The sequence below is a fragment of the Oncorhynchus mykiss genome, chromosome 11 (genome assembly GCF_013265735.2).
Source record: "Oncorhynchus mykiss isolate Arlee chromosome 11, USDA_OmykA_1.1, whole genome shotgun sequence".
In the NCBI taxonomy this organism is placed as follows: domain Eukaryota; kingdom Metazoa; phylum Chordata; class Actinopteri; order Salmoniformes; family Salmonidae; genus Oncorhynchus; species Oncorhynchus mykiss.
The window spans coordinates 76395311-76410789 of NC_048575.1; the positions used below are offsets into that span (position 1 = coordinate 76395311).

The 15479-nt window shown below is 48.4% G+C and overlaps 1 protein-coding gene across 3 annotated transcripts in view; it reads left to right on the plus strand.

Moving 5' to 3' along the window:
• The first annotated feature begins 785 nt into the window (after nucleotides 1-785).
• Nucleotides 786-15479, plus strand: part of LOC110536406 (tight junction protein ZO-2) — a 204471-nt gene continuing 189777 nt past the window's right edge. Inside the window, exons 1-2 of one of the 3 annotated variants that reach the window (XM_036936386.1) lie at nucleotides 786-840; nucleotides 938-1117. In XM_036936386.1, the coding sequence (XP_036792281.1) occupies nucleotides 1031-1117 (87 nt within the window). In that variant the 5' untranslated portion in view covers nucleotides 786-840; nucleotides 938-1030. Of the gene's footprint in view, nucleotides 841-937; nucleotides 1118-1340; nucleotides 1468-15479 lie in introns of those variants that run through there. The other 2 variants (XM_036936389.1, XM_036936388.1) reach the window with 2 other exon arrangements.

Sequence of the window (15479 nt, forward strand, 5' to 3'; positions counted from 1 at the left end):
GGCCTACTGTATAGTAGTGGTATAGTATTGTGGTATGTTATGCATTTAGGCCTACTGTATAGTAGTGGTATAGTATTGTGGTATGTTATGCATTTAGGCCTACTGTATAGTAGTTGTATAGTATTTTGGTATGTTATGCATTTAGGCCTACTGTATAGTAGTGGTATAGTATTTTGGTATGTTATGCATTTAGGCCTACTGTATAGTAGTGGTATAGTATTTTGGTATGTTATGCATTTAGGCCTACTGTATAGTAGTGGTATAGTAGTGTGGTATGTTATGCATTTAGGCCTACTGTATAGTAGTGGTATAGTAGTGTGGTATGTTATGCATTTAGGCCTACTGTATAGTAGTGGTATAGTAGTGTGGTATGTTATGCATTTAGGCCTACTGTATAGTAGTGGTATAGTAGTGTGGTATGTTATGCATTTAGGCCTACTGTATAGTAGTGGTATAGTATTTTGGTATGTTATGCATTTAGGCTGACTGTATAGTAGTATAGTATTGTTGTATTGTGGTATGTTATGCATTTAGGCCTACTGTATAGTAATAGTGGTATAGTATTTTGGTATGTTATGCATTTAGGCCGACTGTATAGTAGTATAGTATTGTTGTATTGTGGTATGTTATGCATTTAGGCCTACTGCATATAGTAGTATAGTATTGTGGTATGTTGTACATTTAGGCCTACACGTTTCTTATGTATAGTTGACCATAATGATTAACAGACAGTGATGCCTAGATTTGCTTTGATTTGCAGACGGTGACGAGCCTGCAGCAACACCACCAACATGTCACCGACATCACAGCCCCATAAATAGCTGCTAGAAACTGAGGGAAGTAAGTTTCCATGGGAACGATGTGGCGCTGGATTGAACACCTTTTGTCTGCAGCATGCCTTTTATGTATCCTCTCTCTCTCTCTCTCCGTCTGAAAGACTCAGATATCAACCCTGCGTCCTCCCTCTGTAAAACAGCACACAGAACCGTCCAGACAACCAGGTGGACCTCCGGCGCAGGGGGCATCCGAAATGAGAGTAGGCCTTCGACACAGTGGACCGAGAAGCATTGCTCAACAATTTCGAGCCTGGAATGGATACGTGACTGTAAACAGGAAGGTATGTATCATCGGCCTGTGGTTCAGAATGTCATCACTTTTCTGTTTGGAGAATAGATTTGAAGCATTTTAAAGGTGTTGTTTCGCAATTGTCATTCTAGCAACATAAAGTAGGCCTGCAGTTGACGCAGTTTGAAATACAAGGCGCAAAAAATCTACAAACTACTGTAGGTCGGGCGTGTGCTCACCTGTTTGTTGCCAACCCAGACACGCCCATATGTACCTGTTTGACGCCTGCATACCTCGTGTGTACATACGAGACGTCCTGTTTCCTGTTGTTTCGTTTATCAACCCGCTGATATCCTGCTGAGGATATTTGTTACAGAAAAGAGGGGACACATATCCTACAAGGTAAATAAACTTACCCTTCAACAATACTTGATATTTGAGTCTAAAAGTACAGTATTGTGCAGCTTTATCTATATCCTTTATGTCATTTTTTATTGAAATCTCAAGTAGCAAGTAGACTGGGATCTGTGCAGTGGTTTGTTGTGAGTTTGAGTAGTTGTTACATTATGATATAGGCTTATCTATATAGTTTTGAGTATTTGGTCGAGTATCTTTCCCAAAGGTACATGTTATATAGTTTCACCTTTATAGTAGCCTACATCTCAACCAGTTGCCCAGTGAGAGTTATACAACGGACTCAGCTGCTCCCACTATAACCCCAGTAGACTGCTGCTCCACTATAACCCCAGGAGACTGTTGCTCCGCTATAACCCCAGTAGACTGCTGCTCCACTATAACCCCAGGAGGCTGTTGCTCCACTATAACCCCAGTAGACTGCTGCTCCACTATAACCCCAGTAGACTGCTGCTCCACTATAACCCAGTAGACTGTTGCTCCACTATAACCCCAGTAGACTGTTGCTCCACTATAACCCCAGTAGACTGCTGCTCCACTATAACCCAGTAGACTGCTGCTCCCACTATAACCCCAGTAGACTGCTGCTCCACTATAACCCCAGTAGACTGTTGCTCCACTATAACCCAGTAGACTGCTGCTCCACTATAACCCAGTAGACTGCTGCTGCTCCCACTATAACCCCAGTAGACTGTTGCTCCACTATAACCCCAGTACACTGCTGCTCCACTATAACCCCAGTAGACCAGTAGACTGTTGCTCAACTATAACCCCAGTATACTGTTGCTTCACTATAACCCCAGTAGACTGTTGCTTCACTATAACCCCAGTAGACTGTTGCTCCACTATAACCCCAGTAGACTGTTGCTCCACTATAACCCAGTAGACTGCTGCTGCTCCCATTATAACCCCAGTAGACTGTTGCTCCACTATAACCCCAGTAGACTGCTGCTCCACTATAACCCCAGGAGACTGCTGCTCCACTATAACCCAGTAGACTGTTGCTCCACTATAACCCCAGTTGACTGTTGCTCCACTATAACCCAGTAGACTTCTGCTCCACTATAGCCCCAGGAGACTGCTGCTCCACTATAACCCCAGTAGACTGTTGCTCCACTATAACCCAGTAGACTGCTGCTCCACTATAACCCCAGTAGACTGCTGCTCCACTATAACCCAGTAGACTGCTGCTCCACTATAACCCCAGTAGACTGTTGCTCCACTATAACCCCAGTAGACTGCTGCTCCACTATAGCCCCAGGAGACTGCTGCTCCACTATAGCCCCAGGAGACTGCTGCTCCACTATAACCCCAGTAGACTGTTGCTCCACTATAACCCCAGTAGACTGTTGCTCCACTATAGCCCCAGGAGACTGTTGCTCCACTATAACCCCAGTAGACTGCTGCTCCACTATAACCCCAGTAGACTATTGCTCCACTATAACCCCAGTACACTGCTGCTCCACTATAACCCAGTAGACTGCTGCTCCACTATAACCCCAGTAGACTGCTGCTCCACTATAACCCAGTAGACTGTTGCTCCACTATACCCCAGTAGACTGCTGCTCCACTATAACCCCAGGAGACTGTTGCTCCGCTATAACCCCAGTAGACTGCTGCTCCACCATAACCCCAGGAGACTGTTGCTCCGCTATAACCCCATTAGACTGCTGCTCCACTATAACCCCAGGAGACTGTTGCTCCGCTATAACCCCAGTACACTGCTGCTCCACTATAACCCAGTAGAGTGCTGCTCCACTATAACCCCAGGAGACTGTTGCTCCGCTATAACCCAGCAGATACACTTCTTGACACACTGCTCGCTTAACCCGGAAGCCAGCCGCACCAATGTTTCGGAGAAAACACTGTCCAACTGACGACCAGAGTCAGCTTGAAGGCGCCCGGCCCGCCACAAGGAGTCACTAGAGCACAATGAGTCAAGGACACAGCCTTGGATCAAACCAAATTTTTGTCCATTTTGTGAATTATTGGTCGGTGAGCGGACCCTAGACCTCACAATCATAAAGGGCAGTGGGTTCTGTAACTGATTCAATGATTCTTTTGCCAGGTCCTAATTGGGATGTTGAATTTTATGTTCCTTTTGACAGCGTAGAAGGCTCTTCTTGTCTTTTCTCTCAGATCGTTCACAGCTTTGTGGAATTCTCTCTTTCTCTCTATATTTCTCTCTCACTCTCTCTCTTACTCCATCTGCCTCTTTCTCTCTCTTTCTCCTCTCTCTCTCAATTCAATTCAAGGGGCTTTATTGGCATGGGAAACATATGTTAACATTGCCTCTTTCTCTCACACTCCTCTCTCTCTCTCTCTCTCTCTCTCTCTCTGTCTCTCTCTGTCTCTGTCTCTGTCTCTCTCTCTCTCTCTCTCTCTCTCTCTCTCTCTCTCTCTCTCTCAGATAGAATCTAAAGGGATAAGGGAGAGAGAGAAAATCAACATTTACTCAGCCCTTTGAAGACAAGAATGCATTTGTGTCACTGTCAAAGATGAGAAATTAATCTGTTCAATTCCCGGCGAATGAAGCAATTTGTCTCCATTTTCTCCAGCCCTGTGCCATCGCTAACCCTTCCTGTCATCTCCATAGATTAAATTCCTCGGCAGTTGGAGAAGAAAACTTGGCCTTTTTCCTTCTGGAGGAATTGAAGAAACTGAATGTTGTATCAGACTACTGTATCAGGAGACTACTGTATCAGGAGACTACTGTATCAGACTACTGTATCAGGAGACCACTGTATCAGACTACTGTATCAGACTACTGTATCAGACCACTGTATCAGACTACTGTATCAGGAGACTACTGTATCAGACTACTGTATCAGACTACTGTATCAGGAGACCACTGTATCAGACTACTGTATCAGGAGACCACTGTATCAGACTACTGTATCAGACCACTGTATCAGACTACTGTATCAGGAGACTACTGTATCAGGAGACTACTGTATCAGACTACTGTATCAGGAGACCACTGTATCAGACTACTGTATCAGACTACTGTATCAGACCACTGTATCAGACTACTGTATCAGGAGACTACTGTATCAGACCACTGTATCAGACTACTGTATCAGGAGACTACTGTATCAGACCTCTGTATCAGGAGACTACTGTATCAGGAGACTAGTGTATCAGACTACTGTATCATACCACTGTATCAGGAGACTACTGTATCAGGAGACTACTGTATCAGGAGACTACTATATCAGGAGACTACTGTATCAGACTACTGTATCAGACCACTGTATCAGACTACTGTATCAGGAGACAACTGTATCAGGAGACTACTATATCAGACTATTGTATCAGACTACTGTATCAGGAGACTACTGTATCAGGAGACAACTGTATCAGGAGACTACTGTATCAGGAGACTACTGTATCAGACTACTGTATCAGACCACTGTATCAGGAGACTACTGTATCAGACTACTGTATCAGCATTGAATTCCCACTAACCCTAATCTGATCCACTTTTTGCAGACAGTCACTACTGTTAGCAGATAAGGATAATTAATCTAAATTACTCAGTAATTAATGTTTTAATCCTCTGAAAATTGCATTCTGTAAATGTGCCTTACACTGGAATATTGTAGCATTGTGATTTTCCCATTTTACCCAATCCAAGGAAAGAAGATCTTATTCAGGAAAATAAGGAATGTTTTAGTTCTAAATAAATCCATATTTTTATTCTGTAATCATTTGATCCTCTTGAATGTGGATGAAAAAGCAGGTGTGATAAGATCTTTGGTGACATGAAAGTCACGTTGGTTTTGTTTTTAAAAAATGAGGCTAATAGAACACCCAGTATTAACAGTAAGCCATCAATCATCGAGATTTTCTACAAAACACCTTACACACTTTGCACCAGTAAGGAGGAGTACAAGAAAAACACGAAGTGGACAAACATGTAAAACAGGACTGGAACAAACTGTCATACCCAAGCAAAAACAAACAGGGAACAGAAAGACATGTTAGTGCAAGGTTGGCCTATTAGAGAATGTTACACTACTTGGCTTGGGAATGTGTCTCTGTCTCTCTCAATTCAATTCAATTCAAGGGGCTTTATTGGCATGGGAAACATGTGTTAACATTGCCAAAGCAAGTGAGGTAGATAATCTCTCTCTCTCTCTCTCCATCTCTCTGTCTCTCTCTCTGTCGGTCTCTCTCTTTGACTCTTTCTCGGTCCCTCTCTCTCCCTCTCACACTCTTCGTCTCTCCCTCTCTCTCTCTATCCCTCTCTATGTCTCTCCCTCCCTCCCCCTCTCTCTCCCTCTCTTACACTCTGGCTCTGTCCTTCTCTCTCTCTCTGTCACCCTCTCTCACACGCTCTGTCTTTCTCTCTCTCTCTGTCTCTTTCTCTGTCTTACTTCAGCCGCTACTTCTGACCGCTGAATCTGAAATCGTTATGATTGATCATCTGATTTAATATATTGATTGGTTTATGCGGCGACTGAATGAGGATTTATGGATTGAAGCTGGCATGGCTAATACTCCCGTCGGTCATGGGATCACACTTTAGCGTTTAGATTCTGAGGTTGAGCTCAGAGACAGGAGAAAATGATAACAGCTTTGTGAAAAACACTTCACACACAGTAGCCTACAGATACTGATACTATCTGTATCATTATAGTAGACCTATGCTTGCTAGTAATACTGAGTTATGGAGTACATAGCTTAGTACTAAGAATATGACTAGAATGGAATGTCTGTTCTCACTGCAATTTTTTTTATGACACTATATAATAATGCACATGATTCCCTGACTCATCAAAACAATCTACGCTGAACAAAAATAGAAATGCAACATGCAATCATTTCTACGATTTGACCGAGTTACAGTTCATATATGGAAATCAGTGAATTTAAATAAAGTCACTAAGCCCTAATCTATGGATTTCACAAGACTGGGAATACAGATATGCATCTGTTGGTCACAGACACCTTAAAAAACTGTACGGGCGTGGATCAGAAAACCGGTCAGTATATGGTATGACCACTATTTTCCTCATGCAACACACCTTCTTTGCATAGAGTTGATCATCCTGTTGATTGTGGCCTGTTGAATGTTGTCCACTCCTCTTCAATGGCTGGATATTGGCGGGAACTGGAACACTCTGTCGTACACGTCGATCCAGAGCATCCCGAACATGCTCAATGGGTGACATGTCTGGTGAGTATGCAGGCCATGGAGGAACTGGGACATTTTCAGCTTCTAGGAATTGTGTACAGATCCTTGTGACATGAGGTTGTGCATTATCTTGTTGAAGCGTGAGATGATGGTGGCGGATGAATGGCATAACAATGGGCCTCAGGATCTCGTCATGGTATCTCTGTGCATTAAAAATGCCATAGTTTATGCCAGCCAATACCAAAACCCCACCACCACCATGGGGCACTTTGTTTAGAACGTTGACATCAGCAAACCGCTCGCCCACACGATGCCATACACGTTGTCTGCCATCTGCCCTGTACAGTTGAAACCAGGATTTATCTGTGAAGAGCACACTTCTCCAGCATGCCAGTGGCCATCGAGGGTGAGCATTTGACCACTGAAGTCAGTTACGACGCCAAACTGCAGTCAGGCCAAGACCCTGGTGAGGACGACGAGCATGCAGATGACCTTCCCTGAAACGGTTTATGACAGTGTGTGCAGAAATTCTTCGCTTCTGCAAACCCACAGTTTAATCAGCTGTCCGGGTAGCTGGTCTCAGATGATTCCGCAGGTGAAGAAGCTGGATGTGGAGGTCCTGGGCTGGCATTGGTACATGTGGTCTGCAGTTGTGAGGCCGGGTGGAGCTACTGCTAAATTCTCTAAAACGACGTTGAAGGCGGATTACGGTAGAGAAATGAACATGTAATTCTCTGGCAACAGCTCTGGTGGGAATTCCTGCAGTCAGCATGCTAATTGCACTCTCCCTCAAAACTTGAGACATGTGTAGCATTGTGTTGTGAGACAAAACTGCATATTTTAGTGCCCATTTATTGTCCCCCAGCACAAGGTGCACCTGTGTAAGGATCAAGAACATTTCTAAGTGACCCCAAACTTTTGAACAATAGTGTATGTGAGAATGCTATTCACTGCCTAGAAGGCCAGCATCCCGGATTTGCCTCTTCACTGTTGACGTTGAGACTGGTGTTTTGCGGGTAATATTTATATTTATATATGATATATTTATATAATATAAATATATTATAATATAATATACTTGTCCTCTTGCTCAGTTGTGCACCAGGGACTCCAACTCCTCTTTCTATTCTGGTTAGAGACAGTTTGCGCTGTTCTGTGAAGGGAGTAGCACACAGCGTTGTACGAGATCTTCAGTTTCTTGGCAATTTCTCGAATGGAATAGCCTTCATTTCTCAGAACAAGAATCGACTGACGAGTTTCAGAAGAAAGGTCTTTGTTTCTGGCCATTTTGAGACTGTGACCATTTCCCACATTCTTTGTGTTAGAAATATTGTTTCGTTATCCGCTTTTGGATGTTGACGTTTTGGCGGGAAGAATCTCTTTGTTACAAAATAGTTATTTCACCTCACTACTGCATGGCCAGGGAGATAAAGTTCCTGCAAGGTATTTGCGTCCGTCATAAAACTGGCCAACTCCTCCAGGAGAGGGGGGTCTTGAAACCTTCGGTTAGCCGGCACCTTGCATCTCCATACAGGAGGGAAAGTCATGACAGGGTTATTGTGTGTAGATTGATGAGGGGGGGGGGGGGGGGGGGGGGGAAATATTTCATACATTTTAGAGTAAGACTGTAACGTAACAAAATGTGGACAAAAGTCAACGAGTCGTGAATACTTTCCCAATACGCTGTATATAACCATGCCACGTCATCTGATCGATGTTTGATTACTCTCTGTTCTTTTCCTATGAGTCGTACTATATGGACAGCATGTCAGTAATCAATTAGATATTGACTGATTTGGCCGTTTTGGTGTTTGGTCAATGTCCTTCAGAATAATGTGTTGGTCGATGACCTCTAGGCTGCACCATAAGAGGTCATAGTCTTCTGTGGAGCAACATGGACCTGCTGTCAGCCTTAGGTCCCTGGAGTTAGGGTACCCATGGTTAGGTCCCCAGGGTTAGGGTCCCCAGGATTAGGTCCGCATGGTTAGGGTTAGGTCCCCATGGTTAGGTCCCCAGGGTTACTGTTCCCAGGGTTAGGTCCCCAATGTTAGGGTTAGGTCCCCATGGTTACTGTTCCCAGGGTTACGGTCCCCAGGGTTCGGGTCCCCATGGTTAGGTCCCCAGGGTTACGGTCCCCAGGGTTAGGTCCCCATGGTTACAGTCCCCAGGGTTAGGTCCCCAGGGTTCGGGTCCCCAGGGTTAGGTCCCCATGGTTAGGGTTAGGTCCCCAGGGTTACGGCCCCCAGGGTTCGGGTCCCCAGGGTTAGGTCCCCATGGTTAGGGTTAGGTCCCCAGGGTTACGGTCCCCAGGGTTACGGTCCCCAGGGTTAGGTCCCCAGGGTTAAGGTCCCCATGGTTAGGGTTAGGTCCCCATGGTTAGGTCCCCAGGGTTACTGTTCCCAAGGTTACGGTCCCCAGGGTTAGGTCCCCAATGTTAGGGTTAGGTCCCCATGGTTACTGTTCCCAGGGTTACGGTCCCCAGGGTTCGGGTCCCCATGGTTAGGTCCCCAGGGTTACGGTCTCCAGGGTTACGATCCCCAGGGTTAGGTCCCCAGGGTTAGGTCCCCATGGTTACTGTTCCCAGGGTTACGGTCCCCAGGGTTACGGTCCCCAGGGTTATGGTCCCCATGGTTACGATCCCCATGGTTAGGGTTAGGTCCCCATGGTTAGCTCCCCATGGTTAGCTCCCCATGGTTAGGGTTAGGTCCCCATGGTTAGGGTTAGGTCCCCATGGTTAGGTCCCCATGGTTAGGGTTAGGTCCCCATGGTTAGGTCCCCATGGTTAGGGTTAGGTCCCCATGGTTAGGTCCCCATGGTTAGGTCCCCAGGGTTACTCTTCCCAGGGTTACGGTCCCCAGGGTTAGGTCCCCAATGTTAGGGTTAGGTCCCCATGGTTACTGTTCCCAGGGTTAGGTCCCCAGGGTTAGGTCCCCAGGGTTGCGGTCCCCAGGGTTAGGGCCCCAGGGTTAGGTCCCCAGGGTTAGGTTTCCCAGGGTTAGGGTCCCCAGGGTTAGGGTTCCCAGGGTTAGGGTTCCCATGGTTAGGTCCCCAGGGTTAGGGTCCCCAGGGTTAGGGTTCCCAGGGTTACGGTCCCCAGGGTTAGGGTTCCCAGGGTTAGGGTTCCCAGGGTTAGGGTTCCCAGGGTTACTGTTCCCAGGGTTACGGTCCCCAGGGTTAGGTCCCCAGGGTTAGGTCCCCAGGGTTGCGGTCCCCAGGGTTAGGGCCCCAGGGTTAGGTCCCCAGGGTTAGGTTTCCCAGAGTTAGGGTCCCCAGGGTTAGGGTCCCCAGGGTTAGGGTTCCCAGGGTTAGGGTTCTCATGGTTAGGTCCCCAGGGTTAGGTCCCCAGGGTTCGGGTCCCCAGGGTTAGGTCCCCATGGTTAGGGTTAGGTCCCCAGGGTTACGGCCCCCAGGGTTCGGGTCCCCAGGGTTAGGTCCCCATGGTTAGGGTTAGGTCCCCAGGGTTATGGTCCCCAGGGTTACGGTCCCCAGGGTTAGGTCCCCAGGGTTAAGGTCCCCATGGTTAGGGTTAGGTCCCCATGGTTAGGTCCCCAGGGTTACTGTTCCCAAGGTTACGGTCCCCAGGGTTAGGTCCCCAATGTTAGGGTTAGGTCCCCATGGTTACTGTTCCCAGGGTTACGGTCCCCAGGGTTCGGGTCCCCATGGTTAGGTCCCCAGGGTTACGGTCTCCAGGGTTACGATCCCCAGGGTTAGGTCCCCAGGGTTAGGTCCCCATGGTTACTGTTCCCAGGGTTACGGTCCCCAGGGTTACGGTCCCCAGGGTTATGGTCCCCATGGTTACGATCCCCATGGTTAGGGTTAGGTCCCCATGGTTAGGTCCCCATGGTTAGCTCCCCATGGTTAGGGTTAGGTCCCCATGGTTAGGGTTAGGTCCCCATGGTTAGGTCCACATGGTTAGGGTTAGGTCCCCATGGTTAGGTCCCCATGGTTAGGGTTAGGTCCCCATGGTTAGGTCCCCATGGTTAGGTCCCCAGGGTTACTCTTCCCAGGGTTACGGTCCCCAGGGTTAGGTCCCCAATGTTAGGGTTAGGTCCCCATGGTTACTGTTCCCAGGGTTACGGTCCCCAGGGTTAGGTCCCCAGGGTTAGGTCCCCAGGGTTGCGGTCCCCAGGGTTAGGGCCCCAGGGTTAGGTCCCCAGGGTTAGGTTTCCCAGGGTTAGGGTCCCCAGGGTTAGGGTCCCCAGGGTTAGGGTTCCCAGGGTTAGGGTTCCCATGGTTAGGTCCCCAGGGTTAGGTCCCCAGGGTTAGGTCCCCAGGGTTAGGTCCCCAGGGTTGCGGTCCCCAGGGTTAGGGCCCCAGGGTTAGGTCCCCAGGGTTAGGTTTCCCAGGGTTAGGGTCCCCAGGGTTAGGGTTCCCAGGGTTAGGGTTCCCATGGTTAGGTCCCCAGGGTTAGGGTCCCCAGGGTTAGGGTTCCCAGGGTTACGGTCCCCAGGGTTAGGGTTCCCAGGGTTAGGGTTCCCAGGGTTAGGGTTCCCAGGGTTACTGTTCCCAGGGTTACGGTCCCCAGGGTTAGGTCCCCAGGGTTAGGTCCCCAGGGTTGCGGTCCCCAGGGTTAGGGCCCCAGGGTTAGGTCCCCAGGGTTAGGTTTCCCAGGGTTAGGGTCCCCAGGGTTAGGGTTCCCAGGGTTAGGGTTCCCATGGTTAGGTCCCCAGGGTTAGGTCCCCAGGGTTCGGGTCCCCAGGGTTAGGTCCCCATGGTTAGGGTTAGGTCCCCAGGGTTACGGCCCCCAGGGTTCGGGTCCCCAGGGTTAGGTCCCCATGGTTAGGGTTAGGTCCCCAGGGTTACGGTCCCCAGGGTTATGGTCCCCAGGGTTAGGTCCCCAGGGTTAAGGTCCCCATGGTTAGGGTTAGGTCCCCATGGTTAGGTCCCCAGGGTTACTGTTCCCAAGGTTACGGTCCCCAGGGTTAGGTCCCCAATGTTAGGGTTAGGTCCCCATGGTTACTGTTCCCAGGGTTACGGTCCCCAGGGTTCGGGTCCCCATGGTTAGGTCCCCAGGGTTACGGTCTCCAGGGTTACGATCCCCAGGGTTAGGTCCCCAGGGTTAGGTCCCCATGGTTACTGTTCCCAGGGTTACGGTCCCCAGGGTTACGGTCCCCAGGGTTATGGTCCCCATGGTTACGATCCCCATGGTTAGGGTTAGGTCCCCATGGTTAGGTCCCCATGGTTAGCTCCCCATGGTTAGGGTTAGGTCCCCATGGTTAGGGTTAGGTCCCCATGGTTAGGTCCACATGGTTAGGGTTAGGTCCCCATGGTTAGGTCCCCATGGTTAGGGTTAGGTCCCCATGGTTAGGTCCCCATGGTTAGGTCCCCAGGGTTACTCTTCCCAGGGTTACGGTCCCCAGGGTTAGGTCCCCAATGTTAGGGTTAGGTCCCCATGGTTACTGTTCCCAGGGTTACGGTCCCCAGGGTTAGGTCCCCAGGGTTAGGTCCCCAGGGTTGCGGTCCCCAGGGTTAGGGCCCCAGGGTTAGGTCCCCAGGGTTAGGTTTCCCAGGGTTAGGGTCCCCAGGGTTAGGGTCCCCAGGGTTAGGGTTCCCAGGGTTAGGGTTCCCATGGTTAGGTCCCCAGGGTTAGGGTCCCCAGGGTTAGGGTTCCCAGGGTTACGGTCCCCAGGGTTAGGGTTCCCAGGGTTAGGGTTCCCAGGGTTAGGGTCCCAGGGTTAGGGTTCCCAGGGTACACCATGGTGATTCTCAGGCTGATGGGAGATAATATAGGAAGGGTCAAAAGGATATTTAGTGATTCATTTTCACATCTGTTGTTTGTTGCTCATCAGTCAGCAGCTGGTAGTTGGATCTGAAAAGATAGAATTACATAAAATATTTGTTTTGTGTGCCAATAATGACATCTTTACTGTAAATTAAAATAGCGTTAATTAATTGCCAATTACATGTTTATGAACATTATTGGCTATATCCCACAGAATGTGATGTTATATTGAGATCTCTTTCTGTGCTAGTCCTATCTCTCTAGGCTGCCCGGTAACTGACCTCTGACCTCTCTACACCTGCCCAGTAACTGACCTCTGAGTTCCTAATGGGTTCTTCTTATTTTACTGTACACAACCTCAGGGTCAGTGGTGACACTATGGAGGCCTTGGCTTTTCATAGCAGAGTGTGAGAGTGTGAGAGTGTGAGAGTGTGAGAGTGTGTGTCCCGAGCCATCCTAATGAAAACAGCTGTGCTGTCACAAGGCCAGAGCTGTGTTAGCCCTGGGGCAGCGTTTACACTGGCTCACTGGACACCAGGCATCTGACACATCGTGACACACACACACATACACACACACACACACACACACACACTGCAGTTTGCAGTGTCAGAGGACAGGCTTACTTATTTATGAGGCTCTGGGACAGAGTGTGTGTGTTGGTGTGTGTGATGTGGTGAGCTTTATCTTCACACACACATAAATGTAGTGAACAAATACCCATCTCATGCACACGGCCGACAGAGACCATTTATTCAAAAGTCAGCGTTACTGTGAATATTACCACAGAGAGATGAATGTAGAGTGAAACATCAGATAGAGAGAGAGAGAGATGGATAGGGGAGAGAGAGCAGATGCAGTGGTAGAAAAATGGAGAGAAAGGGAGATGGAGGGAGAGCTAGACGGAGGGAGGAAGAGAGGGATTTAGAGGAGAGCGAGGGAGAGATACACACGGAGATACAGTGTCTCTTTATCCCACACAGACAGAGACAGCATGTGAATGAGGTATCACCTCTAACTGTGTCAGGGAGCAGGACATTATCTATGCCAGCCAGACAAGGAGAGGGACAGAGAGAGAGCGATAAGCTCACTCTGAGTGACGTAGACTGAAGTAAGACATGACTTCTCATCTGGAGAGGGAAAGAGAGATAGGAGAGAGGGGGAGAGATAGGAGAGAGGGGGAGAGCAGGAGGGGGGTGGAGTTGGAAAGGAGATGAGAGACAGAAAGAGGAAGTGTGCAGAAGGGAGGAACAGAGAGATGGGGGCAGAGAGAGATGGGGGAACAGAGAGAGGGGGAGGCAAAGGGAGGGGGGCAGTTGGTGGGGCAGGCTGAGAGAGAGAGAGAGAGAGAGAGAGAGGTGATCTGTTCTGACGGTGTAGTTAACCCCTCCTCCCTATCCCTCTCTGTATCCTCTCATCCCCTCCTCCGTATCCTCTCCTCCCCTCCTCCCTATCCTCTCCTCCCTATCCCCTCCTCTCTCCCTCTCCTCCCCTCCCCTCCTCCCTATCCTCTCCTCCCCTCCTCCCTATCCCCTCCTCTCTCCTCCCTATCCTATCCTCTCCTCTCCTCCCCTCCTCCCTATCCTCTCCTCCCCTCCTCTCTCCCTCTCCTCCCCTCCTCTCTCCCTCTCCTCCACTCCTCCCTATCCTCTCCTCCCCTCCTCTCTCCCTCCTCCCCTCCTCTCTCCTTCTTCTCCACTTCTCCCTCTCCTCTCCTCCACTCCTCTCTCCCTCTCCTCCACTCCTCCCTATCCTCTCCTCCACTCCTCTCTCCCTCTCCTCCCCTCTGCCATAGTCAAGACAAGAGGACAGCCAACACAAGACCAGAGTCGGAGCAGGGCATAGCAAGCAGGTGCCTGCCGCAGTACACTGCGTGTTGATGCATTAAGCAGGGGAAGTTGTGTGTGTGTGTGTGTGTGTGTGTGTGTGTGTGTGTGTGTGTGTGTGTGTGTGTGTGTGTGTGTGTGTGTGTGTGTGTGTGTGTGTGTGTGTGTGTGTGTGTGTGTGTGTGTGTGTGTGTGTGTGTGTGTGTTTTTACTTACTTGGATGCGAGACACACTAGAGGTAAATGATACTGTGTCGGTTGAGTATTGATGGTCCCCGAAGCCCCACAGTAGAACCTCTCTCATTTAGTAATTTAACACGAGAGATGGATATAAACGGATTGATCAAAGGAGAAAATAGGAGAGTCCAGGCTGCAACATGAGCAATTACAAATGCTGATTTAAGGTATGAGCTTAGGGAACTATATTGGCATCGTCAAAATGTATATTATTGACTCGTGTAACAAGGAAATGAAAGACACTATAAAATGTAAACCAATTTATCTTTGAAAGCAGTTTTCTAGTTTTCAATCTCAAATCAAAAGTGACGTTGTTTCAACATCTTTTGTGATTCAATTTGTTATAAAAAAACATTGAAGAGAATGTAATGTTTCTTCTGTATACTGTATAGTGTACACGTTAAAAAAAATGTTTAAATAAATTTGTCCCCATAGGAGAGACCTTTTTGGTTCCATTCCAGGTAGAACCCCTTTTGGTTCCAGGTAGAACCCTTTTTGGTTCCAGGTAGAACCCTTTTTGGTTCCAGGTAGATTGCTTTGGTGGTGAAAAAGGTTCTACTTAGAACCTTTTAGTGGTTTCATGGTTCCACCTAGAACCTTATATTAGTGACAGGGTTCCACTTGGAACCAAAAAGTTATTTTCAGAGGGTTGTCCAATGGGGACAATTGAATAGAACCCTTTATGATTCCAAGTAGGACCTTCTTTTCTAAGAGTGTAGATAGCCTATCCTGTATTTCTACTCAGCAGTAGCTGTCCAGTATAGTATATAACCACCAACCCAGGACCTGCTGTCCTAACAGACATTTTCATCGCTGGCCTGCTCAGCTATGCATGCTGCTGATGTGTGTATTTATGGTATAGACATGCCCATGCCTGTTTGATGGATCTGGTTCCCGCTGATCAGGCTGTTTGATGAAAAGTTCTGTGACATTCTAGAACAGTCCCCTGGTGTTGCAACCTTCAATTCGTTCACCTTGGCCCGGTTGTATAAAACATCTGAATTGTTTCCCTTAAAGGTTTCCCTTAAGGAATCATTTCCCCTTACCTAAGGGAATTGTTTAGGGGCGTTGCGTAG